The sequence below is a fragment of the Vulpes lagopus genome, chromosome 20 (genome assembly GCF_018345385.1).
Source record: "Vulpes lagopus strain Blue_001 chromosome 20, ASM1834538v1, whole genome shotgun sequence".
In the NCBI taxonomy this organism is placed as follows: domain Eukaryota; kingdom Metazoa; phylum Chordata; class Mammalia; order Carnivora; family Canidae; genus Vulpes; species Vulpes lagopus.
In genome coordinates this window covers 27834492-27861886 of record NC_054843.1, presented here as the reverse complement: position 1 = coordinate 27861886, position 27395 = coordinate 27834492, and the positions used below count along the sequence as shown (strand labels likewise).

The 27395-nt window shown below is 36.3% G+C and overlaps 1 protein-coding gene across 2 annotated transcripts in view; it reads right to left on the bottom strand.

The window, feature by feature from the left end:
- SAMSN1 (SAM domain, SH3 domain and nuclear localization signals 1) overlaps nt 1-27395 on the bottom strand; it is a 110089-nt gene that overhangs the window by 61107 nt on the left and 21587 nt on the right. The window contains exon 2 of one of the 2 annotated variants that reach the window (XM_041734718.1): nt 19736-19955. In XM_041734718.1, coding sequence (XP_041590652.1) covers nt 19736-19921 — 186 coding nt within the window. In that variant the 5' untranslated portion in view covers nt 19922-19955. Of the gene's footprint in view, nt 1-19735; nt 20083-27395 lie in introns of both variants that reach the window. The other variant, XM_041734717.1, reaches the window with a different exon arrangement.

The window sequence follows — 27395 nt, the reverse complement described above, 5'->3', positions numbered from 1 at the left end:
TCATTGAAATGAAATATCTCCTTACAAGCTATTGAAAGAAATCATATTGGTCCTATCTCCAGTAAAATCTGCCCTATAATTCTCTGAATATTAGAAGTTAAACTTACCAACTCATCCCGTGGAGATAGTTCTTTTGAAAACTAACACTTCTCTTTTAAAAGAGAAAAGAAACATTCTTTACATGATAAATATTTAGGGGAAAAACGTGGATTTTGTTTCTAGTTCTCAGTGCATTCAGTATATGTCATATGGTTCATGCAAAGCCAACTTCTATCAGCCAGCAAAGGTCAGCTCTACTTTTGGCAATCAGTAGGTGAACAGAAACTACACAGAACCACCTCGAGAAGGCATCAATCTGGAAACTGTGGACATCTGTTGCTGGTCTTTAAGTCACTGTGGCTGGCCACCAGCTTGGAAAGCCTTAACCCACGTCAATCCCTCTGTTGGGTAGACAGAAAGAAGACAGAATGGGATTTGAACCTCCCTCAGGCATAAGATGTTGTTTCTGGGCTTCTCTAATCATTTTTGTACTCCAAAATGTGGAGGACAGCCCCTCTTATCTTATTTGTTTAATAAGTATTTATTAATGTCACCTGTGGACTTGGCATTCTGCCAGGAATGAGATGGAAAGGCATGGGCACTGCCTTCTAAGACTTTGCACTTTAGTGGGAAGACAGGCCAACCAAGACATGATGAGAATCCAGTGTAACACAGTCTGTATCAATCCAGGTTGCAATGGGTGGAGAAAAAATAGAGAGAAAATTACCAATTTGCCTGAAGAAGTCGGGAAATAATTCACCAAGAAAGCAACGCTTGAGGTAGTAATGAGTCAACTAGGAATTTGCTGGGGAGACAAGGCAAAAGAATGTTCTAGCAATGAGAAGAGTATTAGAGTCATGAGAGTATTTGTTGTGGTCTGAAGTGGGAGTAATTTCTTACAGCAAGTGTGTATGGTAAACAAAGAGAAAGAGGGAAAATGGAGCTGCCTGATGGTTTAAAGCCAGGCTGTGAATGGTTTGGAGGGCATGGGTTGAATTGTATCTTCCCCCTCAAAAGCTATGTTGTAGTCCTAATCCCCGGTACCTTGAAATGTGACCTTATTTGGAATTGAGGCTATGCATTTGAAAACTGGAGTAAGGTGAGATCTTAATCCAATATGCTTGTTGTCCTTAAAAGAAGAGGGAAATTGGACACATACATGCACAGAGAGGAGACTAAGTGGAAACACACAGAGAGAGGATGGCCATGTGAAGATGAAAGCAGAAATTGGAATTATCCTACCACAAGCCAGGGAACACTCAGGGCTATGAGAAGTTGGAAGAGCCAAGGAAGAATCATTTTCTAAAAACTTTAGGGACAGTATGGCCCTGCCAACACTTTGATTTGGGGCTTCTAACCTCCAGAGCAGTGAGACAGCCATCCAGTTTGTGCTACTTTATTATGGCAGCCCTAGGAAACGAATGCACTATATTAAAGAATATAGATTTGAATATAGTGGGAGTATATATTTGTATGGTAGGGGAATTACTGAAGAACTATTGCCAAAACAAGAGAGTGACATGACCAGGTGTGTATGTTAGACAGAAGGCTCTGGCTAAAATGTGGTGCTTAGACTGGAGATGAGGAATGGAGTAAATTTGCAAAATTTCCAAAGCATTTTGATCACTATAATTAGTTAGGATCTCCTTGTCTGTGAAATAAACAGAAAGGATGGAGAAAAGATCACTCTTCTCCCTCTCTTAGTTTGGCTCAAAAAGTAGAGCTGTCCTGTCTGTGTATTGTTACCTGACTGAAGAAAGGGCATACTTTAAAATTCAATCTTTCCAGACTCCCTTATTTAGTGATGGGAAGGTCACAATGAAAAATGCCAGTACTAATACCATGATACAGACACTTCAAATGATTTTGATATTGATATTTTGATATTGACAAAAAATATAATTCAGTTGAAAATCTCATAACCATGAAATGAACAGAATTAATTTTCCAGTAGCAAGCCATTTGAGTTCCCAGAATGGTTTTCTTTGATTTTTATCTTAATTGGAGAAACTGATTTATATCCATATTTTGAAATGTCTATTCCTAGACAAGTAAAAAACTTGTTAAGAAACATACTGTCACTAAGATCAATACTAGGGATGCTGGAGTACAGCTGTTATTTCTGTTTGGTATATTTCCTAGAAATATCATGAATTGTGATGATAATTGGCAACTTTGATGCAAGCAAATGACTTTTTAATTGAAGTAGGTGGCATCCAAACATCTGACACTTCTAAGGCTTATATATACCCTTTAGCTGTTTCTAATCTTAAATGGTTTAAATAGATCCTGTTATAAATACAAGAGACTTAAGTATGTTTTCAGTATTTCAAGCAACATAAATGCACACACACACAGTTTACTAGTGATATATCTTTACTAAAGTGATAGAATTCACTAGAGAGCAAGAAGACACTGTTAAGGCATTCTGATTCACATTTCTGCCATTTCATCATAGCCTCCTGAGACACAAAGTGTTGTACTTGCATATATGAGTAAATAATTTAATGAATATAAAGCATGTCTCAATAACTTTCACTTACTGAATATCATAACTGATATTACAGAAATATTAATTTTGGGGCACCTGGCTGGCTTAGTTGGTGGGGCATAAGACTCTTGATCTTGAGGTTGTTGAGTCCAAGGCCCACATTGGACTCAGAGCTTACTTAAAAATATATATTTTAATTTTATGACATAACCAAACATGTGAAGTATATATTTTAGATTGTATTATATTGAAGAAGCTATTTAACATGACTTCCCCTGTTTTAAACATGAAGTATATAGTATAATAAGTTTTAAAATTATGAGATTGTTAAATTGAGACTTTTCCTAAATAAACATGGAAAACTTATGTACATAATTTAGTATTCAGATGTCTTGAACACTGATATGTAAAGTTCTAATAATCCTTTGGGAAACTTAAGACTCAGAGAGATGGCAAGGCTCAATTGAAGGAAGCAGAACTAGCTCAGGGTAGCATTGATCTAGAGCTTGAACCTCTTCATTGTGTTGCAAATGTAGTGCTGTGCTGACATCATGTGCCCAGTGATAAGCTTTGGGTACACAAACAAAGGGTTCTGTATTTAGTGATTCCTACAGAATGGCTTTTTAGAGAGGTTGGAAGCCTTATTCTTTTTTAAAGATTTTATTTATTTATCCATGATAGACACAGAGAGAGAGGCAGAGACATAGGCAGAGGGAGAAGCAGGCTCCCTGTGGGGAGCCCGATGCTGGACTCCATCCAGGGACCCCAGTGTCACGCCCTGAGCCAAAGGCAGACACTCAAACACTGAGCCACCCAGGCATCCCAGGTTGGAAGCCTTAAACAATATTGTGTAATAGTTTTTCATCCTGCAAAACACATGTTCTCCAAAGAAAGAATAGATCTAGAATATTTGGGGGAGGGGGCTGTGGACATGGGTATCAAGAGGTGTCCTGTCTGTCTGTAATTGATATTTGTGTCAGTTTCAGTAGAGGATGAAATACATAAATCATCTAAAAGAGGAACCTAGATGCCTCACACATCCAGTCTAGTTTGTTATTAAAGTGCAGAATAGGCAAGAAGAAGAGCAATTTCTTAGAGAAAAATGAACAAATATTTACTGATACCCAGCTATGGATCACTGCATTTCATTTAATCTTCTTAACAACTGTATAAAGTATTATCATCTCCTCTTTTACAAAGAGGAAACTGAAACACAAAACAACTAACTCACCTAAAGTAAAAAAGCTAACATGGAGTAAAGATTTGAACTCAGGCCTGTCGACTCCTCTGTACCTCAGAGCCAAATCCTATGCAGAATAAAATTTAAAGCGAATTAAGGGAGAAAATTTCAATCCATAAGTAGCTCCATTCAATTCTTTATCAGTCAGCTGTGCATATAAACCTTGGTTTTATAACTAGAGAATGGGACACCTCCTCACCTTTGTCCTCTGCCTCTCTGGGTCTCTTTCCTTTCCCCAGTTTCTATTTTGTAATGATTTCCCAAAGCCTTGCTACAGTACTACTTCCTCATAAGACTCCAATGGAGTATTTTTCAGGAGCAGTTAGAGAAGGAAATTGAGGGCAGAAGAGAATAAACTCAAAATCAAACTGAGGGGAGAAGTTGTAGCAGGCACAAACTTACCAGATAGTATGCAGGCTTTGAAGGGGTAGAAATGTAACTGGAGGTTATTGAAATTGAGCAGAGGTGAAGGGGAGAAAAAAAGAAGGGATGCACAATGAAACATGTAAAGCTTAAGAAAAAACATTTTGCTTTGCGTGTATCATACAGAAGTCTTCAAGATGTGTGGAAAGTATCTTCAGCTTTCCATCCTCTATTGATAATGTTAACATTTACAGGAGCGCCATACTGAGAAGTTTAGAAACAGTATTAAAGTTCAAAAAGAAGTCAAAGAGCTCCACAAAATGCTTCATTTACACCTGAATCTATTATTGCCACACTGGTGTTGAGACGCAGCTTTCCAAAATATGCGTTTCCTTTTAACATTGATTCTTGGGGTTTTGGTTGCTATATATATATACCAGGCAGAGAGCTGAGCACTTTCATATAAAATATTTTTTACCATCTTGGCAGTAAGTCTGGGAGAAGGACTATATTTTCCCCACCATGCGGAAGAAGAAATGAGAGATCAGACAGTAACATGACTGTGTATGCCATGGATTCCAAATTTAACCTCAGGGTTCCTCTATTAAAGTCTAATGTGTTCCCCTTATACTATGCTACAGAACTTCTAAGTATAAGACTAGCCACATTAAAAATGCAAGAACATTCTATGGGTACTAGGTGTTTAATAAATATTGGTGATTGGCTGATACATTTAACTTCAAAATGCAACCCCATTGTACTCTGTCTCCTTGTCAGTGGAGTGGGGAGTGAGGCATGTGTCTAGACAATGGAAAGAACAGTTAATTTATTCACTTCCAATTTCATATATGCAAACTGACTTTTTAATTATAAGTCCTGTTTTTGTAACTGATAAAGATGTAACCTCACCTTTTTAACAATTTTCTCAGATACAAAGGCCAGACTGCTGCTTTGGTTGACAACTTGTTGGCAGTAACCACAGTTGCACTGTGGTTCCTTTAGTTGAATTTAAATTCAATTGTATTTTAGTCAAGGGAGACTTTATTTTCATCAGAACGGAATTAATGCACAATAAATACAGACATCAAATTTACTAATTGTGGTGAATAAGGATATCCAAGGGTTGCAGACTGTCAGGAAAAGCACATTACAGAAGCTAAGTACTCAATTTCAGATAGCCTTTTAACATAAATATTTCAAAATCATCAGTTTTGTTACCATTTAACACCAATGATTTTCATTTCCCACAACCTATTCTGACATTTAAAGGAACATTAAAAAAAATAAGAAAAACCCTGTTGCATCATATATAACTACCACCATATATTGCCACTTACAATTTACTGGTTTAGAATAAAGATAAAGACAGAAGAAGGTCGGCCATGGTGTATCAAATTAAACCTTTTTATGTCTTTCTTTTTTAGTGATTTTAATGTTTGATGCAAAGAAACACACTCATATATATGCACATACCACCCTGTTATCCTTTCCAAACCCATCAGCCTGGTTCAGACATCTTAGGACTTAGAGATCATGATCAAATGATATTGGAAATTCTAGAGTAAGTGGGTTGCATAATTAGTAATACTGGACATTTTCCTTATCTTCTGACAGGAGATGACCTTTGCTCCTCAGTGATTGGACTGAATGTTGTTAGGGGCCTTAGGTCATACAGAAGTGTTGGGAGAGAGTTCCATGACTACTAAGAACCACAGGATGGCAACCCACTTAAAGCATCCATACTAAGGAGGACTTGGCAGAAAAGACAGCTGGAAAATGGCAGCATAGAAATTAAAAAAAGAGGTGCCCATAATTTGAAGAAAGTTGCAAAAATGAGTTGGGCACATGGTTTTTAATCCATCTTGGATGTTAATCTTGAAAGAACAGAACTATGATCTAATTAAGAAAATCAGATTCCATTTGCACAGTTACTGAAGAAGATTTTATCATAATCAGAGAGTTATTTATATTCAAAAGCATTTTATAAACTCTCGAAGTTATATGGTTGGTAAATGGCCTAGTGGTTTGTTATCCTTTATCTGGGGAATTTTCTGCTCTTATGATTTTTCAAAAGCCCCAAATACTCTCTGATGGGAGTTTTAACCAAGTCAGTTTGGAAAGCACTGAAATACTCTGGGGATTTATCGGGTGCACCCGTTAGAGGCTCTGTACACTTTCCAGCAGGCTGATCATATGACTTGAGTTCTGAGAGTTCCCAAGGGCTGCCTAGTGCATTCCTTTGCTGAGTTCTGAGCATGAGGTCCCTAAGGTGATATAACTATCTTATAGGAATGTGATTGAGAAGACTTTGATTGAACTCCCAGCTTGGCCCTGGAACAGAGCTTAGACAACCTCCTCAATACTCAGTGCCCTACTGCCTCTTTTGGAAATTGAATTATCTACTTTACAGGGTTGTTGTCTTGCTAAATTAAATTAAGTGAGCTATCTATCTATATTTATCTATCTGTCTATCTATCATCTATCTATCTCTCTAAAAGATTTTTTTGGGTAGATGAAGATTAAATTGGAAAATCAGGGAATCGTGAATTGTTTTCTTCTACTCAGAGTTGATTCCCAAACTTTGGTGAGCACAAAAATATCACTTATGGAGCCTATTAAAGAATTTCCATCCTAGAAATTCGAATTCTGTATGTCTTGCATAGGTAGAACTTAGTAATAAATGTCTTAGGTGATTCTGACGCCCTTGGTTCATGGACCCACACATCAAGAAATATTGTTTTATAATGTAATATTCTAGCAAAATTGTGAAACCTATTTTGTTTGGAATCATCAGATAGCTGTGCTTCTTTCTTCCAACGTCATTTCTGTCCTGCAAACCTTCAATTTTCCAAGGCCTCTCATTCTCATCTAGAATGAGCTCAAGTTTCTCTCATAAATGACACTATATCAACTTTTCAGATTCAAATAGCATTGAGTTCTAGTAAGGGAGCAATAACAATGACACTGCACACTGCTTAATTATTTAAGATTGGGTAACAGGTTTAAAAAATTTTTTTTATCATTTTACCTTTTAAAATATAAGGCTCTAATAAAATAAAATAAAATAAAATAAAATATAAGGCTCTAAGTTTAGGAATATTTTCATGGGAATTATATCCCATCCTCAGGATGATGGCTTAATATAACCCTCAACTGCTATTTATTCCTTCAAAAAGTTGATTCATAAATATTTATTCCTGAAAGAGATCTTAGTGGTTACCTAGTCTTATCCATTTATTGTACAGCTAAGGAAATTATAGCCTATACCATCTGGTTTGTCCTCCAACCCAGAATCTTCACAAATGAAAAAGTTTCCCACTGAAAGGAAGCCTAATTGAGAATTAAGTCTACACTTAGAAACATTTCCCCATTGAGCCAAGCTTTGCTAGCCAGCATCCAAAAGGAATTGGTGTCTTAAATCATAATGACAATTTCTTCATATAAGTAGGATACAGGCATTTGGGTTAACTTCCTTCAGAGTATCTAAATTCATGGTATGAAAAATAAGATCATTGATTCATTTCAGAAAGAAATACACTACTCCAACAAATTACCCAGAATTCTTTTTACTTCAAGTATTGAAAGTCTAGCATTAAAAAGCATTAAAAAGTTACTTTCTTTAAAAAGAGATTATCTGCCACATTCCATAGTAAAATCTGAATGTCTTTTGGATAATTGCTGCTTTGAGTATTTTCCCCATTTTCCTTCCACATGTATGGAAAATTTAAAGCTGATGATATTTTTAATCTTAATCCTCACCTGTTTTTTTTTTTTTTTAATAGATTATTTTTGCAGCTTTCAGAGAGTGTTCTGTTAGCCCAGGGCCACAGAGCTAGCAAAACTCTCTGGAACTCATGCCTCTAATTCTCTTCTTCAATCCTATAAAGCTTTGAGAGATATTGATTCTGCAAATGTAAAAAATTAACTTATCGAAAAATAGCACACATAAAATGGGAACTGGCCAAAGAAACCCTAAGAATATTGTTTTAACTGGAAGTTGTACCATTAAGTGCTACAACTTACTGTATTCCTGTTATGGCTCTTTGTGATATATTTATCATTGTGTGGGAACAGTTTAATCTACTCCATACAGAGCGCAGTAGGGGCTCTCAGTGGCCTCAAAATATGATGGCCCTTGCCACAAACAACTAATCTAAATTTCTTGCAGGTGGCAGGTCTAACTTTTTTTCTAAAAGGAAATAACCCTTCTCTAAAAGTCAAATTTGTTTTTAAAGCTGCGGTGTCTTTAACCACTTCTTTTTCCAGTTTTTCAGTTGACACCTTGTCATGACTTACGGTGGGTTGCATCAATCATTTTGGGTTCTTACAGAAAATATTTTGTGGTGGTGACTATCACATGCAAGAAGCTAAGTGCCCTTTGTGGGTGACTGCTCAGGTACCTCTGATTTCTTGCCAAATCATTCAGAATGCCGCAAATCCATTAAATCTCTCCACAGGGAGGAAAAAATTCCCGCATCCTAGAGAGAGAATTTATGAGTTCCTTTCAATCACCACAAATGAAAGCCACCCTTAATATTCATTAGAGATTTTATGGTGGCAATATGCATTATCTATTCGGATGCCCCCCTGAAAGGCCAATTTCCCTTGAAACCTTGCATGGCTCCAAGCCACTCTTTGTAGAAACAATGGCCTATGTCCAAGTGGAATCAAGGGAAGCAAATGGATGACATTTCCTTATCCATTGGTAATGATTCCATTAAGTCACTGTGGTGGTTCTGAGCTTCTAAGTTTTAAAAATTGAAGGACAGATTTGGAATGTGCAGTCATGTCATTGTGTCACTTCTCTGCTGTCATCTGTGTCCATATGTCCTAAAGTGAATAGGGCTTTTCGGTTTGCATCACAAAAAAATGACTTTCAAAACTGACATTTCTATCATTTGGAGAAAGGTGTGCACTGGGGACCTGAGTCTATGAGCCCAGGGGCTTTTCATTCATCTCTTCTTTCTACCACCACAGTTCAAGTCACTGTCATCTTGTACCCCTACAGTCTAGTCTCATTACTATGGAGAGTGATCTTTCCAAAATATAAGCTTCATCACATATCTCACACCTTCAACAAATAAGGAGCAAACAAACAACAACAAAAAACCAAACCAGTGGCTTAAAACATTTCTTGTATAGATTTCTACTGCTTTTCAGGCACAGAAGACAAAACTTAGATAACCAATTAAGCCATAGTGGTGTGACTCCTTCCTCAGACTTACCTTGTACCACATCTCCTTGTTCTCTCCAGCTATCCGACATCATCACCTTCACCGAGCCATGAGCTCTCATGGCCCTTATCAAAGTTTTCATTTCATGTTTTATTTGTGTGATTATTTCTATTTTTGTCTCTCATTGGACTATGAGGTTCACAGTGCCTGTTTCTGCCCAACATTTTATCCTCCTTAATGTAAATATTCCAAAACAAAAAATTTAAAAAGATTTTATTTATTTATTCATGAAACACACAGATAGAGGCAGAGACATAGGCAGAGGGAGAAGCAAGCTCCCTGCAGGAGCCTGATGTGGGACTCCACCCCAGGACCCCGGGATCATGACCTGAGCCAAAGGCAAACACTCAACCACTGAGCCACCCAGGCGTCCCTATTCTAAAACAAATTGTTCAGGGAATGAATAAATGACTTCTTGAACTTAATCCATTTTGTGACCTGGCTAAAAATCCCTTTCCATGAATGAGAAGTAGGCTTCAGTTCAGGTTGGGCTTAAGGTGAGCTGCAATAAGGCCATATTTCTAATCCAACTATTTATCAGTATGGTTGAATTTAATAGCTAGGAACCATGAGATGCATAAAGATCTCACACTGAATATTCATATGGGTTTTTAGAGTGAATTCAACCAGTTGCTTTACAACCTCCTAGGAAGGAGAGGGAGCATGAATTTCTTTCCTTCATTTTTCATTCTCTTCTTAAAAAGGTGAGTTATGCCTGAGAGTTATATTTTGACACTGAAATAAAATATCATGAAATGCATATGTGATATGGCTATGATAAATATATGAAAGGAGCCTTTAAAAGCTAAAATAATTTTGTGTAAGTAAAATACTGTTAATATGGTGATAATTTGAGAAGTCAGAAAAGGGCAATGGTAAGCACAGCACGTACATCCCCAGGCCCACCTTCTCCTCCCCCTCCTCCTCTTTCTTCTTCTTTAAGATTTTATTTATTTATTTGAGAAAGAGAGAGAGTAGGAGAGTGGGGAGGGGCAGAGGGACAAGCAGACTCCCCGTTGAGTGAGCAGCCTGATGTGGGGCTCAGTCCCAGGACTCTGATAACATGACCTGAGCCAAAGTCACAAGCTTGACTGACTAAGTCACCCAGGTGTGCCACACACCTTCTTTGTGCCTGCATGATGTGACTGCTAGGACAGCCCCAGGAAGTTAAAATAGGAGTTTCACCCTAGCCTTACTGTATACATTTGAACTAGGCAATTCTGGCTTTCTTATTTCCAGGGAAAAAATTGGGCAAACTTTGTAAAAAAAAAATCTTAAAAATAAATGTAAACTAGCAATGTACATTTAATACATTATCTCATATGATATGATATCACAGAAAATTATTGATAGTAAGACTCTAATGCCAAGCATGTATCTTAGCCATCTTTGTGGCCTCACGGCCCAGGGCAATACCTGATATCATAGACATTATGCTGTGTTCATTGAGTAAAGGATAAATAATTATAAACACAGAATTGTACATTATAATTAAACAGTATTAATTGCCACTAAAAATAGTAGCTCTTCTTCATTAAGTTCCAACTGGGTATCGGGTACAGTTAAACACTCATCCAATTCTCACAAGAATGCCACAAAGAAATCTTCATTATAACTATTTAATAGATAAGAAACTGAAACTCCAAGAAATCAAGTGGCCTAGTCATACAGTAAGCATTGAGACTGCACTTTAATACTAGGCTTATTTGTCTCCAACACACATGGAATTTCTACCCTGTGCTGTTTATCTATCTCCTGAAAAACAAAAAACAAAACTTAGAGACAACTTACTATTAGGAAAAGTCTGGACTAAGAGTTAGGAGGTTGATATTCTCCATCTGCCACCATCTGCTGTGGGACCTCAGGTGATCCACTTAATCTTTCCTGTGCCTCAATTTCTCCATGTGTAAAATGGCAGTAATATTTTGCCTAATTCATAGAGCTAGAATAAAATGAAATATGAGAAAAGTTATATTGTACCTTGAAGGCAGGGACTCTATTTATTAAGCTATTAAGCCCCTACCTTGAATTGACACTTTCACATGGATCATTTCATTTTACCCTGTAAGTTAGGAACTAATATCTTCATTTTCACAAATGAGAAAAGCATAGATAAGTCACTAGCAGAGTGTCAAATGTTATAAAGCCATAATCTTTGCAGGAAAACTTTTGACTATTATAGATGTGAGCTTAAAATCCAGCTCTGTCACCTACTATTGCATCGCACAAATTATTTAACCTCTTTGAGCTTCAGATTTTTATAATAAAAATGGGGATAAGAACACCACCTTAATGAATCATGACACAAAGATCACGTATATAAAAGCACCTGAAATATAGTCAAGTGCTAAGTCAATGGAAGCCATGATCATCATTAGATTGATGTGCCTGCCTGGTCAGAACAAGATCTCAAAGGCATGAACCACTCAAGGTGAAACCTAGTGCATGTGTATGTGAGTGTATGTGGTGGCTGATGGTGGCAAAAGAGGATTCCAACCCACCACTCTTTATCCTTCAGAGCCCCTGTTTTTCTGCTCTCCTCTCTACAATCTTCCTTAAATTTCACCCACCCATTTTTCAAACTAGAATTCAGTCCTCTGAAATGACATTAAAAAGGATTTTTAGAAGCAGTTCTTTGTGAATGGCAGAGCCTTCTTAGCTTCTGAGAATGAAAATGTAGACATTTTCATTCATGAAGAAGTTTTCATGGCCTGGGGAACCTGGCTGTATCCCAAGAGAAGTCTATATTCACATACACAGTTGCTGGTTCAGGACATGAGGGAGAATGAGAGGAAGTCGCTGGGACAGAGGAAGTACAGTAAGGGAAAAGAGAAGAAAACAAAACAAACCTAAACCTAAAATAGCTTATGCAAAAGCAAAAAAAAAAAAAAGATAGAAATAAGGTCACCAATGGTCATCTCAAGAGTGAAACAAGAGCTGCTTTTAAACCGCTGAGAGAAAATCTTTATGCCCTAACCTTTCTGTACATAGAATTCATCATTCTCAGTATGTCTTCATTGCTCCAGACATTGAATGTAAAAATAAAAATAAAATAAGACCTTTAAATAATAGATAGCTCTCCCTCATTCTAAAGAGGAAGGAACAGAAAACCATGGATATTAAGCAACGTGACCCACGGTGATTCTAGTAAGTGACAGGGTTGAACTCCCATGTGACTCTCCTGTCTTCAACCTGTGCTCCTTTGATGTGTAATAAGCCCTCTACCATCCCACACCACACCCTCAAAATATGACTCTTGCCTTTAGCTTGCTTAGCAAAAAACTTGAATTTTGAGCTTGTTTCTCTGCCACAAAAGAACATCTACCAATACCTGGAGTGTTTTCTAAGGCTCATTATATACAGTGTTCTAATATTCAGGTTTCTCTACTCTCTAAAGTGGATGTCCAGCTTTAGTGATTTCTTTATTCTTTTGAATCATGCAAGAGTTAGGTTCTAATTAGGAAGGAGATTTATATCTCTCATGGTCAATGCATCCCCTTCATACTGATGCTCTTTGTCTTCCCATTTGAGGATCTAATGAAAAAAATTTCAACTTTCTTGTGGAAACTAAAATGTAGTTATAACTGATTATCACGGATCCTATTTCATCATCAGAGAACTATTCTAAATGACAAATATTCCATGATGACTCTAGAAATATTTTATTGTGGGAAGTACCAATTCAACTTTCTCCCTAATTTGATGCATTTCAGTAAACAAGCACAGAATAACAAAACAAAGCAAAACCAAGAGAAAAGTGGGGCAAAATCCTAGGGCAACACATGAAGAAGGATTCTTGGTTTCTCTCACAGTTTTAGAACTAGATCACAGGTTTGGTATTCTCACAGATACGCATGAGATTTGTGCAACTGGGAAAAACTACACACCAACCCATATGATTAGACTGGTTTTCATTCTTCATTGTTCTGTCTCAAAAGTCTAATTTAATAATATCTTCAGTTATTGTGAACTTGGAGAATAATACTTCACTCTTATAGAGGAATTTTATTTTTTCAATTTATGTTTATTTTTATTCTACACAATTTTATTAGAAACGATATATAAGAATTTTATGCACATTTACAACTTTCCTCAAACTCAACCCTAAAAAATTTCCATAAATCTAATACCTTGTACTTTTACAATATTCTGTGATTTGTTTCTTCTGTGAGCTCTTTTTAAAAAAATTTTAAATTAATTATTTTTTAAGATTCCATTTATTTATTCATGAGAGACACAGGCAGAGGAGAAGCAGGCTCCTTCAGGGAGCCTGTTACAGGACTCAATCCCAGGACCCCAGGTTCACGCTCTGAGCCAAAAGCTGATGTTCAACCACTGAGCTACCCAGGTGCCCCTAAGCTCTTTTTTAAAACATAAAATTTGTTTGTATGTCTTGCAAGATCTCTTCCAGAATTATTTTATACACAAGTACTGTAATGTGTTTGCCATCCTAGTGAATTTTTATACCAAGGACTGTGATTACTTGTTCCCTTCATTTTCAACTTGTCCTCTTAACCCATAAACTCTCATTATATATATGAAACAGAGATTGGCCATCTCCCCATATACACAGTTCTAAGCTCATACATCCAGACTAAGTGGCTCAGGAGGCACTTAACATGAATTTGCTAACAAGTGAATGAGTGGATGAATGAATGAAGGAATGAAGAAATCAATCAGCTGTTGCAGCATCTCTTATTTGTCAAACTCTTTTCTTGGGTAAATGTTAATTTTCCTTCCATCAAATATTAATCTATAGTTAAATTTTTGTCATGTAAAATATTCATAATTCATTATTTATTCTTGTTCATTTAGGTTTTTAGAATTATTTTTAGAACCTCAATTCTCAAGTTCATCAATTTCAGTACAGAATATAGTAAGTATAGATATCTTTTGGTATTTTTGTATCACATTTTTCTAGTTTTCTTTTTGATTTTCTCAGTCCAGATTATCATTTACTCTGCCTTCTTTTTCACAAGTTGTCCAAATCTATTCTTTGAATCGTGTTCTCTTTCCATACTACCATAATTCCAATGTCAGCAGATAAAAGTTAAGGCTGTTCTAATAAATGTTTTTTGCTGTCATGGTTGAACACAAGGGCATGAAACTATGAGAAATTATGTATGGATGGTTCATAGCCTGCCTCCCTCTGGGTTGATATGTAAGCAGTCTTCTTAGTATGTCTTATTCAGTGGGACCAGAGAGGCTTTTTGGTAGGAGTCTAACATCACTTACGTACAAAGAAAATAATGGAATCTATGAAATTCACGTGTCCTTTTTTTCCTAAACTATGTATTTTCTTACTCTCTTTTTACTCGTCTTCTCAATCTTTATTCCTTTTTTTCTTCAAAGTGTACATCATGGATTCTTACTTATCCATCTACATTTTTAAGCTTCCATACAAATAGGTAAAGAATAAAGGAAAGACTAAATGATGAAACAGAGCTATGAAGATGAAGAAAAATCACTGTCTGGTATCACCTTGCCAAAAGAAGACTGTGTGTATGAAAGAGACTTGTCACCATCTAGTTAAGAGGGCAGATTAGGTGAATGAGTTTGCGTTTGACCCCGTTGGTGTTGGGGGAGATATTTAAAGGTTTGTGAGGGGAGCAGTAACATTAGAGTTGAGTTTTGGAATCATTAATCAGGTAGATTAGTCAAGTAAATTAATCTGGTAGATTAATCTGGTAATGACATGTCATGTTGATTGAAGGAAGTAGACCAGGGTCAGAGAGACTGGGAGAGATTGCCAAGGTGGAGAATAGAGAAAGTAAAAGAGGCCCACAAATAGCTTATCCTGCTTTGGTCACTCTTCCCCCACAGATCAGTAGTTTTCTTGGTCAGTATAAAAACTCTCATACCACTTAGCAGTGGGTCTATGGGCCCCCAGAGCATTTTCCCATGTCAATAATTAGCATAACCACTACTCCCCATTTGAATTGAAAGGTTAATTGTAAAATATTTTGTTCCTTTATTTTTTTGGTGAGTTTTAGCACACATCCTGTTCCTCTCACTGAAACAAAATTTTCCACTGTCCACACTTTCTCTTCTGGTGCAGTTGTGACAGGTTCACATACTACTCCAACAAGACCTTAGCTCTCCACTCTTCTCATCCTTTTCTTATGTACTTTAAGATGCTTTAAGTAGAGCTCTATTTATTTTCTCACCTTGAGATTCTGTATTTAAACTTCACCTTTTTTTCTTTGATTTTTATCTCATTTTCATTATTACCTTTCCATCCATACTATATTAGAATTATCCTGTACTTGAGTTCTGTTATTTCAGGTCTTTTACTTTCCTTATTTCTGAAAGACCTTTTGCTATTATCACTTTTTAAATGTATCACACTATTTTTATAAAATATTTTGGACATATGAAGGGAGAAATGGATATTTACTCCCCCTTTTCATGTCAAGATTACTTTGATTTGTTAATGTCACAAAAATAAGTTGTTTATCCTTCTTATAAATCTGAAAAGTTGTCCTAGGTTTTGAAAAGTATGTTTGCTATTACCATAACATCATATTAAAGGAAGTTCTCATCTTCTTTACAACATACACATTTTATTCTTTCTTGCCCTTCTTCTCAACCAAGTCTCTTCTGACTTACTTTCCTTTTTTGTTAAGATGTTTCAAACTCTTAGCATGCAGAGCTTCTTTGTAAGTACCCTTTAATCACTCTTCTTGTAAACTGATTGTAAACACTTGGCTTCAAATATTATTTTTGGTTATCTCCACTATTACCTTTTTTAAAAATGCATCTGAAATCCCCTCTCTATGCCACTCACCTCAGGTATGGAAAAAAAAAACCCTGCATCCTTAAGGAGTTTTCTTTCACACTTCTCTTGTGGAGTATACACATTCATAAATCTGGTCTTTTATCTTTCTCAGTTTATATCAATTCCATAATCACTTATCTTTCCCCACAGTCCAAATCCCATAGACCTTGCAAATGACTAATATCTGTGTGTGTCTCGTCCTCCTCCTGTTGACTTTTGTGAAAAGCCCTTCACAAATAATACATTTCCCTGTCTGGTTTCAGTTTGTTTATGGTATCTGACTGAATAAAATGTTGCTTCTTCCCAAGCCTAGCACAAGCCTCTGGATTCTTTGGTTTGGGTATGAATTTTACCTACTATCACCTGAGTCCTGTCACCATTTACTTTCACCTTCCCAACAGCCCTGCATGGTAGATGGCAATAACCTTTTCTTACAAATGGGTGTTTTCAGTACACAGAGTCACTCACAAGAGAGGAGACAAGCAGGTCTGAAAGCAATGTCCGAATCGGAACTAGTAGGTTAAAGGAGGGTGAGGGGTTTGCCTAAGTTCACTGTTCTGGTGATGTCAAAAGTGGTGTTAAACCCAGTTCTATCAGAACCAGCTTTGAGGTATGAGCCTGCAGTGGGATTACCAGGGAGTCAGACTAGGGTGGATAAGAACTTTCTGGAAGACAAGTCAGTTTCAGGTCACCTGAAAACTCTGCTTTGCTAACAGGATCAAAGACTCTCGGAATCTACTGTTGCTGAAATATCTGAAGTCAAGGAGAAACTAGTGTCTTTGTGGATTGGTTTCATTTTCTCTGAAATGTGGGGTTTTGGCTCAGCGCCAGCATATCTACATATGTTGGTACATGAAAAAAAAATCTGGTCACACTTATACCCTTTAAAATTGCAAAAATGTCACCTCTGACTACTTGTCATTGATGGTAAGTAACACTCATTTCAGAAGCACAACTTTTCCCTCAACACAATTTGCCTTCTGTACCTTCTATAGAAGGAAAGTGAAAGTATAACCTAAATAATAACCCTGAAATTACTACAGAAAAAAAATACCAGCTATGCTAAAATGAAACGGGGTATTTTTCACTTGGTATTATTATAGAATATATGTGTAGAATATAAAAATAATGATTTGCACTCATCCAACTTCTTTCATTCTGTGTCTCAAATCCCTGAGTGTTAGTGGTCTCATTAAGTTTACCAAACCAATTTAACTCTAGCATGTTCTTGAACGCTCTCTCCAAATCCAGTGAGGTTTTCCTGTCACAAATACTGAACATTATCATCTGAAATTCTGAATATTCTGTAGATACGTTTGACCTTCTGCAGATAAAATTCATTTACTTAATCATTTAGTTATGTACTAAAATAGACAAAACCACCACCACCAAAAAAAAAAGAAACAAAACTGTTACTATGTATATATACTTAAATCTAGACACACATTCACAGAAACACATACACAATAACTTTTATGTATAACCAGATTAATATAAGAACAGAAGAACGAGAACAAATATCTTATGTAGATGTATGGAAACAAAGTGCACTAGTTTCTAAAACTCCACTCGTTAGCAAATGCCACTCAAATATTAATTGAAGACCCATGATATCCTAGGGACAATGGAGGATACAAAGATAAATTACTGATAGCAAATAAACAAATGCTCAACTAATTCCACTATAGGTGGAATACGGTAAGCTCCGTGAAGACAGGGGCAGTGTACGTATTGTTTGGCTTTGTATCCCCAGAGCCTAATATTGCAAAGTGGTATACAGGGATGCTAATATATGTTTGATAAATCTATAATGAAAGAATAATGCCCTTATGTTTTCTCGAAGTTCAAAGGAAGGAGTGATTATTCTATCTGGCATGACCCAGGAAATCTTTCTAAAGGACAAAGTGGTCTGAGCTTTATGGGCTAGTGTCCTGGTTAGAACCTAGGTGAGAACAATATGGTAGGAAGAGGCCAATACATAAACACAAAGACAGAGAGGCGGGAAAATACAAAACAAGTCATCAGGAAGAAGCAAATCATTCCATTGTCAGTCCAGCACAGGAAAAGCACAAGGAAGTTGTAGACAAAGGCAGAAAGTTAAATGGAGGCTAGGCTACCAAAATACAGAACCGCCATTAAGGGCTCCAGATTTTACTCCTGAAAGCAGCTCAAAATATGTGAATTTAGATTCTTACACCGGCTTTGCTACTTGCCAAGCAGTCATCATTCTTGATCCCAATTCTGAAGCTGTCAAGGGAAGTCTTCAGAAATTCCTGATTATATTACCAGTAGCTCTCTAAGAAAATACTCCAGGCAGAAGGCTGCAAAGCCCAGTGGCCCCAAAAGAGAAGATGAAGACAAGGAAGTAGGAGAGATGCTCCTAAAAGTAACTGATGTTGGACACTTTATCCATTCCAAGTGTGCTCCTAAACACTTGTAATATTTAATACGGTACTTTGAACACAGATTACTTTAGCTCTAGCCTGCAAAGACCTAACTTAATACACAAGTTTTGAAAGGTGTAAAGGGCCCCATGCCTCTTCAGAGGGCCCTAAATGCACCCCGAAATATGGCCTCTGTCTGATGAGAGACCGACTCTTAGAACAAAATGGCATAGAGTCAGGTTCCTGGAAACACAAAGTTGTTCCATGAATTGACTATAAGCACAAATGACCATGAACAGTCATGAATAAAGGTATAAAATACATGCCTTAAGAAACTTCCAATCAAGGTGGAAAAAAAGTTGCTCTTAGGTCTTAGGATGTTTGTATTATTTAATTTTGGTTTCTCGATTGTCTCATAAATTTAGTATTACTATTTCCATCTTAAAATTGAGAAAATTAAGATGAAAAGGTTTTAATTAATTTGTCCAACTCAAACAAGGAGCAGAGCAAGCTCTGATCCAAACCCAGATTTATGTAATTCCAGAGTCCATACTTTTTCTTTCATACCATATAGCGTTAGGGCCTAGTTTAGTGTACAGGAAATACTATATCAGCTAAAAGCAGTATCCTTAGCATTAGACTGTCTAGATTCTAGATCTTGTCTCCACTTTTTGTTAGCTCTGTGACATTTTGTTAGCTTTTTTGTTAGACCTGTTGTTAACTATTTTGTGCCTCATTTTTCTTGATTGTAAAGTGGGGGACTTAGTATTAGAATAACATTCCCTGTCTTACAGAGTTGTTGTGAGATTTAAATAAAATAGGAAAGTGCTTAGAGGAATGGCAGGCACACAGAAAATGCTCATTTAAATTAGCTATTATTTGTCAGTGAAACTTCATTACAGCAATGAGTTAGACAATTCAATCCACATCTTGATCTGAATCAACATCCAAAGTCTTCCTTCAACTAAAAAAGAATCTCTAAACAATGCTGTGTAGCAAATTTATTTGAACACAAGGAACATACACATTAGTAAGATGATAGGAAAAGTCATGAGAGCTTCATTGCTTTTTGGAAAGACAACTCTAGTTCTAGTAGCTTTCCTGACACTGATGAATATGACTGATTAGTACTTTTGTTATCTGTTTATTTCCTGCTGGTACAAACATCCAGGTGAGATGACACATTTCTTTAGTTCACAAACTTACCCAAGAATGTGGGAGATCCATATCTGTCCATGAAGACTTAAGTTGTGGGTGGTGAGTACAGTGGAAACAGTTGCTCCAAGTTCCAATTTGGGCAATTTGGAAATCAACACATGTCCAGAGAGGGTTTTCTGGAAAAGGCTGCCAGCTGGTCCACATCTGAACTTCACCTTCATTGTGGGATAACATTTCTGCCAAATTGCATCCAGGTGAAGTGCTGGATCTAGCCAGTGATGCAGAAATAGAATTCAGTCCAGTCTCCATTTCTCCCCTTGTCCTAATGTTATTAATTTTCTTTCCTTGGGATTTGGCTAATTTCATACAGGAAATCAGTGTTTCATCTTCATCTTCTGAATGACAAAGAAAAATAAGAAGTAGATCTGTCTAATAATTTTGCACATGTAGAAATTATGAGTATTATATTTCCTTTTATATAGTAGAAATAAATGAACACCATAGAATAAGCCAGGAAGTCATTTACTTTCACAAAATAGTTTATAATTGCAATTCTTTGAAGAGTAATCCTTTGTTTAGTAAATGACTTGCTTTTTTTCTTAAAGGTTTTTTTTTTTAAGATTTTATTTATTTATTTATTTATTTATTTATTTATTTATTTGAGAAAGAGAGCTTGAGCATGAGAGTGAGAGAAATGACAAGCGGTGGTGGGGGGGTAGAGGGAGAAGCCGAGTCCCTGCTGAGCAGGGAGCCTGATGGAGGGCTTGATCCCAGGACCCCGGGATCATGACCTGAACAGAAGGCAGACACTTAACCGACTAAGGCATCCAGGAGCCCAATGACTTGTTTTATAAAGACATTTACCCAGAACATTTTGAAACTGTATATAATGATTAAATTCAGTTTAACTACAATGCTTGAAAGCCACGTGAAGATAATATACTGAAAGATATTCGAGAAAAATTACAAATTAAAAAAAATTCCACACATTGTATCAACATAATATGGTGTGCTTATATTATTAAATTCTATTTTTTATATTATTAAATTCTTAAAAAAGTTTTTTGAGGTAATATGTATGGAGCACATCATAAGGAATTAAATGAAATATTCCCTTTACATAAAAATAATGAAATCTCAGTGGACATGGGCTGAAATCCTATTGATATATTAGTATTTTTAATACAAATCTATAAAGAGATTTATGTATACAGTGTTTCTCATGGTGAAATATTTTGGAAATGGAAAAACAGATGAGAATACAACAAAAAGAAGGTATATATTTATACTATATAATTGATTAGTAACCTATATTTACATATGGTGAAGGGTCTGATGAAATTTCTGGTAATATACAAAACAGTTCCAGAAAATAGAAATATATGTTACCCATAGTAAATTGTACCGTATCATTGAATCTTTTAGTTAAAACATTTAACTGTTGTAAGTAAAAGATTATGATTAATAGTATGTAATTGTGCATAAATAAATGAATATCCAAGTTGCATGTCATGAAATGCCATTTTGCTGCACTCACATCAGAATTGATAAATACCGTTTTCTGTGGCCAAGAATGAGGATAGTGGATAGTGCTAACTCTTCTTTTCTCTTTCTCTCACTGTATCCCTGAGTCTGGTCTTGAAGGAAAGGAGAAATGGGGCATATAAAGCAAAATTCAGTAATAGGGTAAGGATATCTGTTTCACAAATAAATAAATTGGTAATTTAAAAACCCTCAACATTTAATGATCATTTTAAGGCCTTATCAAAATGGCCTTCATTTAATATATGCTAACCCCATTTCCTTCTCAAAGAACTTTTAGCAGCATTTTGACTTCTTACTTATGGAGATTTATGAATGTAGGTTTCATCTCATTCAGACTGGACACCCTGTCTTTCTTGGTCTGAACCAGTTTCTGTAGTCTCTTTAACGTTTCCACTTATTTGACTGGGTCACCTGATTTTACAGCCTAGCACAAACACAGCTCAAGGTAAAGACAAATTATTCTTCACAAAAGATCAAATATAAAATGTGTCGAGATCATAAATGTGGGAAAATTGATAATGTGACCTTAAAACCTGTAGCCTGAGACAATTGTAAGCAATAACTTGAAAGCAGACCATTTTTTGGTTTCAAACTTGTAAAATATATTACAACTGGCCAGTCATACTAAAGCAGGGCGTTTTTTACTTTTTCCTTTTTTTTTTTTAACTTCAAAATCCAGCCACATGGATTGAATCTGGAGCTATCTATAAATGAGTTGCTCGTGCTCAATGTGAAATAGTGGAAAGGAACAAGGTCTTTGCAGGATAACAAAGAAGGAATGAGAGGTTTAAAGTTGCTCCTTTTGAGTGTTGGAACAGATTGAGGGCATGCATACACAAGAAAGCAAAACTCAGCTTTTCTTCATTTTTCTGTTTGGAAATTTCTGATAAAACAGAATTACATTTTAAGTATGAAATGTTTTCAAATAATATACTTTTCTTTAAACAGCCTCCTACTTTTTAGGAGATAGACACTGAGCAAAAACAAAACAAAACAGCCAGGGCATTCTGTATTATGCTTCAGTTTGTAAGTGTCACTGGTTTTGTCATAGCAAAAAATATAGATAGAAGAATTAATACTGCTTAATGACTCAAAATTTCTTTGAAAGATACAGAAACACTTCCCACTAGTTTAACGTCACAAACTAGTTTAGTTTGTATTTATGTTGATTTTATTTACTGTATTTAGGATAGCTTACTCTTAACAATTTCAAAATATTTTGGAAACTAATACTTTATGTGCTAAATTTAATACCAATTGGTCAAATGATGGTATTATGTGCTGTTAACGAGATATGAAGTAATACATAGAGGAACACTTCTTTTTCATACAGAAATCTCTGGACTCAGAAGTATTTTTGCCTCTGCTTTTGCCTCATTCTTTCCACTGAACAGCTGATAAATGACATCCAAATAGATACTGCAGTTTCCAAAGGTGAATGACCTGCTTCCTCATTAATATTTGAATGAGATATATTGATAATAGTGCTTTCCAATCCTTTAAGAGAGACTAAGCCCAAAGAAATGTTTGCAAGAAAAGGATCTCTGGCACACAAACATTTCCAATCATTATTTTCAGCACTTACTCTTGGTCTTTAAGAATGACTTTGAGCAACCAGTATAAACTTGATGTTCTGTCTCTGCATAATAGCACCTAAGTAGGAAATGTGATGTTTTGTCAGAGCAAGCCATACCTGTTTGCATTAAATAAGTGGGAAAATATTGAAATCATTTTAATCTTTCAGGGAGGCCTGTGATGAGATTTTTCTTAGATATGCAAAATATTCCCTCTCTTTCCAAAGGTCATGCTCAGCTCAACACAATTTCTATTGCTATTTATTTTGGTATTATTTTCTCCTGTATTCCTTTTCAGTATTTTCTAAGTTACTTAGTTTTATAGGCCCTGTAACTCAAGAAGAGTCATTTTCTAATCTTTAGGCCCTTCCAGAAATAATAAGGTGACATTGCACGACCATTGAGCATGATGATTTTCTTTGTTGTACTTCTTTTCATATGGCAACCTCTTCCTAATACAGCCAATGCTTAATTGCTCCTCTGAAACACTGGCATCAAAAATGGCTTTCTCCCTCCCCTTGTGAAAATGACTTTCACTTGATATGGGGATAGGTGTTATATACCGAGGTAAATGAGTTTCATATTAATGATTTGCCCCTTGGAGGAATGGAAGCATTTGTATAGAGTCTAAATTCATGCAAGTGAGATCTCATAGAGCAGAGGTGTTAAAACAAACTGACCTCTTATTATTTCATTCAGACGGTATCATAGTCTTTTTAAAGCACAATCTCATTAACTTTTGTATCTTTAATCACTCACGGATCTTTGAGTTAACACAGATCATTTTATTCAATTTGAATCCCATATGTCTAGGATAGTACATGGCTAGATAATGTTTGCTAAATGTAAATACACTCTTGAGTTCATATATATGTTTTACCCACCAAAAGGATTATCTGTAGTAAATTTTCTTACACTGGACTGAATACTCTCTAATGGCAAAGTACTTTCAAAAAAACCGTCTCTTGCTATCAGGTGGTACATACCTGAGGGATGAAAGTTAGAGTAAATATTATGATAAGAGATATAGAATCATTAAGATTATCTGTTAAAAAGAAATCTTTTAGAATATTTTCAAAATTATAATGTTAGTCACTATAGTCCCCTAATCTGTTACCTGTGTGTTTGTGCTAGATTTGATTAAAACTTATAATAATGCGCCTTTTAATTTCCAGATATCTTCTAAGAAGACTTGTAAATTGAATTTACCATTCAACCAATCCACAAACTTTTATTTAGCACACCACTGTATGCCAAGCAGTATCACACATCCTGGGTATATGGCATTGAGCAAGTAAAATGAGACCCCTGTTTTCATATACTCTACATTTAGAGGGAAGTGACCTACCATAAACATATAAACACATATATAAACAAGAAAATGTGACATATGCTATGCTAACAGTTAAAAACATGACTGTGGATGGGGAGGGTTACAAATTTATGTTGGGTGATGGGGAGGGTGTGGCGGTCTTACTAAGGATACTGAAACTGAGGCCTGAATTATAAGAAGGAACAAGATGTGAAGATGTGGAGACAGTTTTGAATTCAGTGGATGGTCAGGGATGACTTTTCCAGGACTAAGATTTGCATGACAAAGAAGGGCAGCTCAGGTATAGCAGGGGGGAATTCTTGCAGGGATGCAGTTTGTGCAAAGATTCTTTTTTTTTTTTTTTTTTAAGGTTTTATTTATTTATTCATGAGAGACACACAAAGAGGCAGAGACAGGCAGAGAGAGAAGCAGGCTCCCTGCAGGTAGCCTGACATGGGATTCCATCCCTGTTCTCCAGGATGACGCCCTGGGCTGAAGACTGCGCTAAACTGCTGAGTCACCCGGGCTGCCCATTGTACAAAGATTCTAAAACTGAAGCTCCTGGAAGAATTCTTAGCATATACCAAAGGAAGGGAACGGAGGGGAGAGTGTCTTAGGATGAGCCAGAGACCTGACAAAGGGTCCTCCAGAGGCTTTTCTGGAACAGGCTGAGGAACATGTATTTGTCTTAATCAGGGTAGTGACACATTTGGTTTCCATTTTTATTCATCTTCCCCTCTTTACTGAATTTTGATCATCTTTCTTTTCAAGGGATTTTCTCAAAAGCAACCAAATATGCTCTGATCTTATCCATCTTTAATTCACCATATTTTATTTACCACTCTTTCTGCTCCCAGATATGCTTCTCTGAAAAGTTAACCGTGTATGCTTTTTTTATAATTCTTCTAATTTCTCATCCTTTCAACTCCCCTCCATGTACTTGTCAATCAGTTTTTGCCTCTACCATCCCAATTAGATTGCTTTTGTTTCCCAGTGAACCATTCTCAAGCTCCATTATTGCTTGTATGCAGCAATATTGACCATAATGACCTGCAGGAAACTCTTTTCTTGGCTTCTAGTTTTCCTTTCACCCTTTCTGGTTGGTCTTTCACTAACTCATGTGCTAACAAATCCTTTTCTCTCAAAATTAAATGCTTAAATTCCTTTACAACTAGCTCTGGGCCCTCATCTAATATTACCATCATTTTTTTCTCACCTACACACACACACACACACACACACACCTTTTAATGCTACTTATATGCTGATGGTTCCCAATTTATTTCTCCAGGGGTTTCTTCAGAGCTTCGGACTCACATATACAACTGTCTCTCTAAAATGACTATAAGCACTATTAAGACTGACCTCTAAACCCCCAGACATGATTCTCATCTGGTCGTCTACTCAGTGAATACCATCTTCATCCACCCTCATGCACATTCCATAAATCAGATTATCACTTTTGCCACTTACCTCTCCTTTGTTTACTTACATTTTTTCTGTTACTAAATTTGGGTCTATTCCATTACTGAGTTTGGTCTATTCTTGAATAGGTCATTTAAGTGAGTCTTGAATCTTTTTCACCCTAGTTTAATCTCTCATTGAAACTACTGCCAAATCTGTAACTGGTTTCCTTCTAACTTTTGCCTTTCTTCAGTTGATTCATAATATAACGTTAGAGTTCTCTGCGAAAGATGTAAATCTGATGATATTACTACCTTGTTTAAATTACTGCAAAACTTCCCAGTGTTTTTTTTTTAAGATTTTATTTATTTATTCATGAGAGAGAGAGAGAGACAGACAGACAGAGGCAGAGACACAAGCAGAGGAAGAAGCAGGCTCCCTGCAAGGGAGCCCGATGCAGGACTCGATCGCCTGATCTGGGATCATGCCCTGAGCTGAAGGCAGACCCTTAACCTCTGAGCTACTCAGGTTTCCCCTCAGTATTCTTGAAATCAAATCCAAAATATTTGACTGGGTCTATAAGACCTATGTCCACGTGTCCATACTCACAAGGTAAAGATGTTTAGATTCCTAAATTCCAGAGCTCTTTTTTTCTCAGTATTCTTATGTATGCTGTTCTCTCTGCCTGGGGAGCTTATTCTCATTTTTCTGACCTGGTTAATTCCTACTCGCCCCTGGAGTTTCACCCTAAATTTCATTTTTTCAGAAAGATATTTCCTGACTCCCAAGTCCAAATTAAGTCCCTATCCTTTTACCTTCATGGCTTTCCCCACAATTTCAGATTTATGTTTTTTTGTCATCATTGGAAGGCAAAAACCCCATAACCTTCCATATAGGTGCCATGCAGTATTCTCAGTACTATAACATTGTTGATAGTTGGTACTCTGTATGAATTAGTTGAAGTAATAATATGAAGTGAATGAAAGAATAAATGGACGAGGATTTGATTTGGTAAAATCTATTTCTTTAAAAGGTAATGATGCTGAAAAAACTGTTCCACATCACTTGCCATCAGGGAAATACAAATCAAAACCACAATAAAATATGACCTCACACCTGTGAGAATAAAATTAACAAGACAGGAAACAACAAATGTTGGAGAGGATGTGGAGGAAGGGGAACCCTCTTGCACTGTTTCTGGGAATGTGAACTGGTGCAGCAATTCTGGAAAACAGTGTGGAGGTTCCTCAAGAAGTTAAAAAGAGAGCTATCCTACAACCCAGCAATTGCACTGCTTTGCTTCAACGTGGATGGAACTGGAGGGTAAGTAAGTCAACGTGGATGGAACTGCTGAGTGAAGTAAGTCAATCGGAGAAGGACAATCATCATATGGTTTCACTCATATGTAGAATATAAGAAATAGTGAAAGGGACTATAACGGAAAGGAGGGAAACTGAGTAGGGAAAATTAGAGAGGGTGACAAACTATGAGATACTCCTAATTCTGGGAAACAAACAAAGGGTTGTGAAAGGGGAGGTGGGTGGGGGGATGGGGTAAGCAGGTTACCGGCACTGAGGGGGAACTTGATAGGATGAGCACGGGGTGTTATACTATATGTTGGCAGATTGAATTTAAATTAAAAAAAAAAAGAAAAAAAAGAATGATGCAAAAAACAGAATTAGGGATTGAGAATGAGAGGAGATAAAAGTATTGCATTTAGTTTACTTATAATTTTCCTCTAACAAAATGGCAATTATATGTGAATATAAGTTAAAATATTTTTCATATGTGTATTTTACTATGTATATACTCTATCTTTCATATATAAATGTGCATATCCTTTAGGTCATTTTACTCACATTCCTTAAATAAT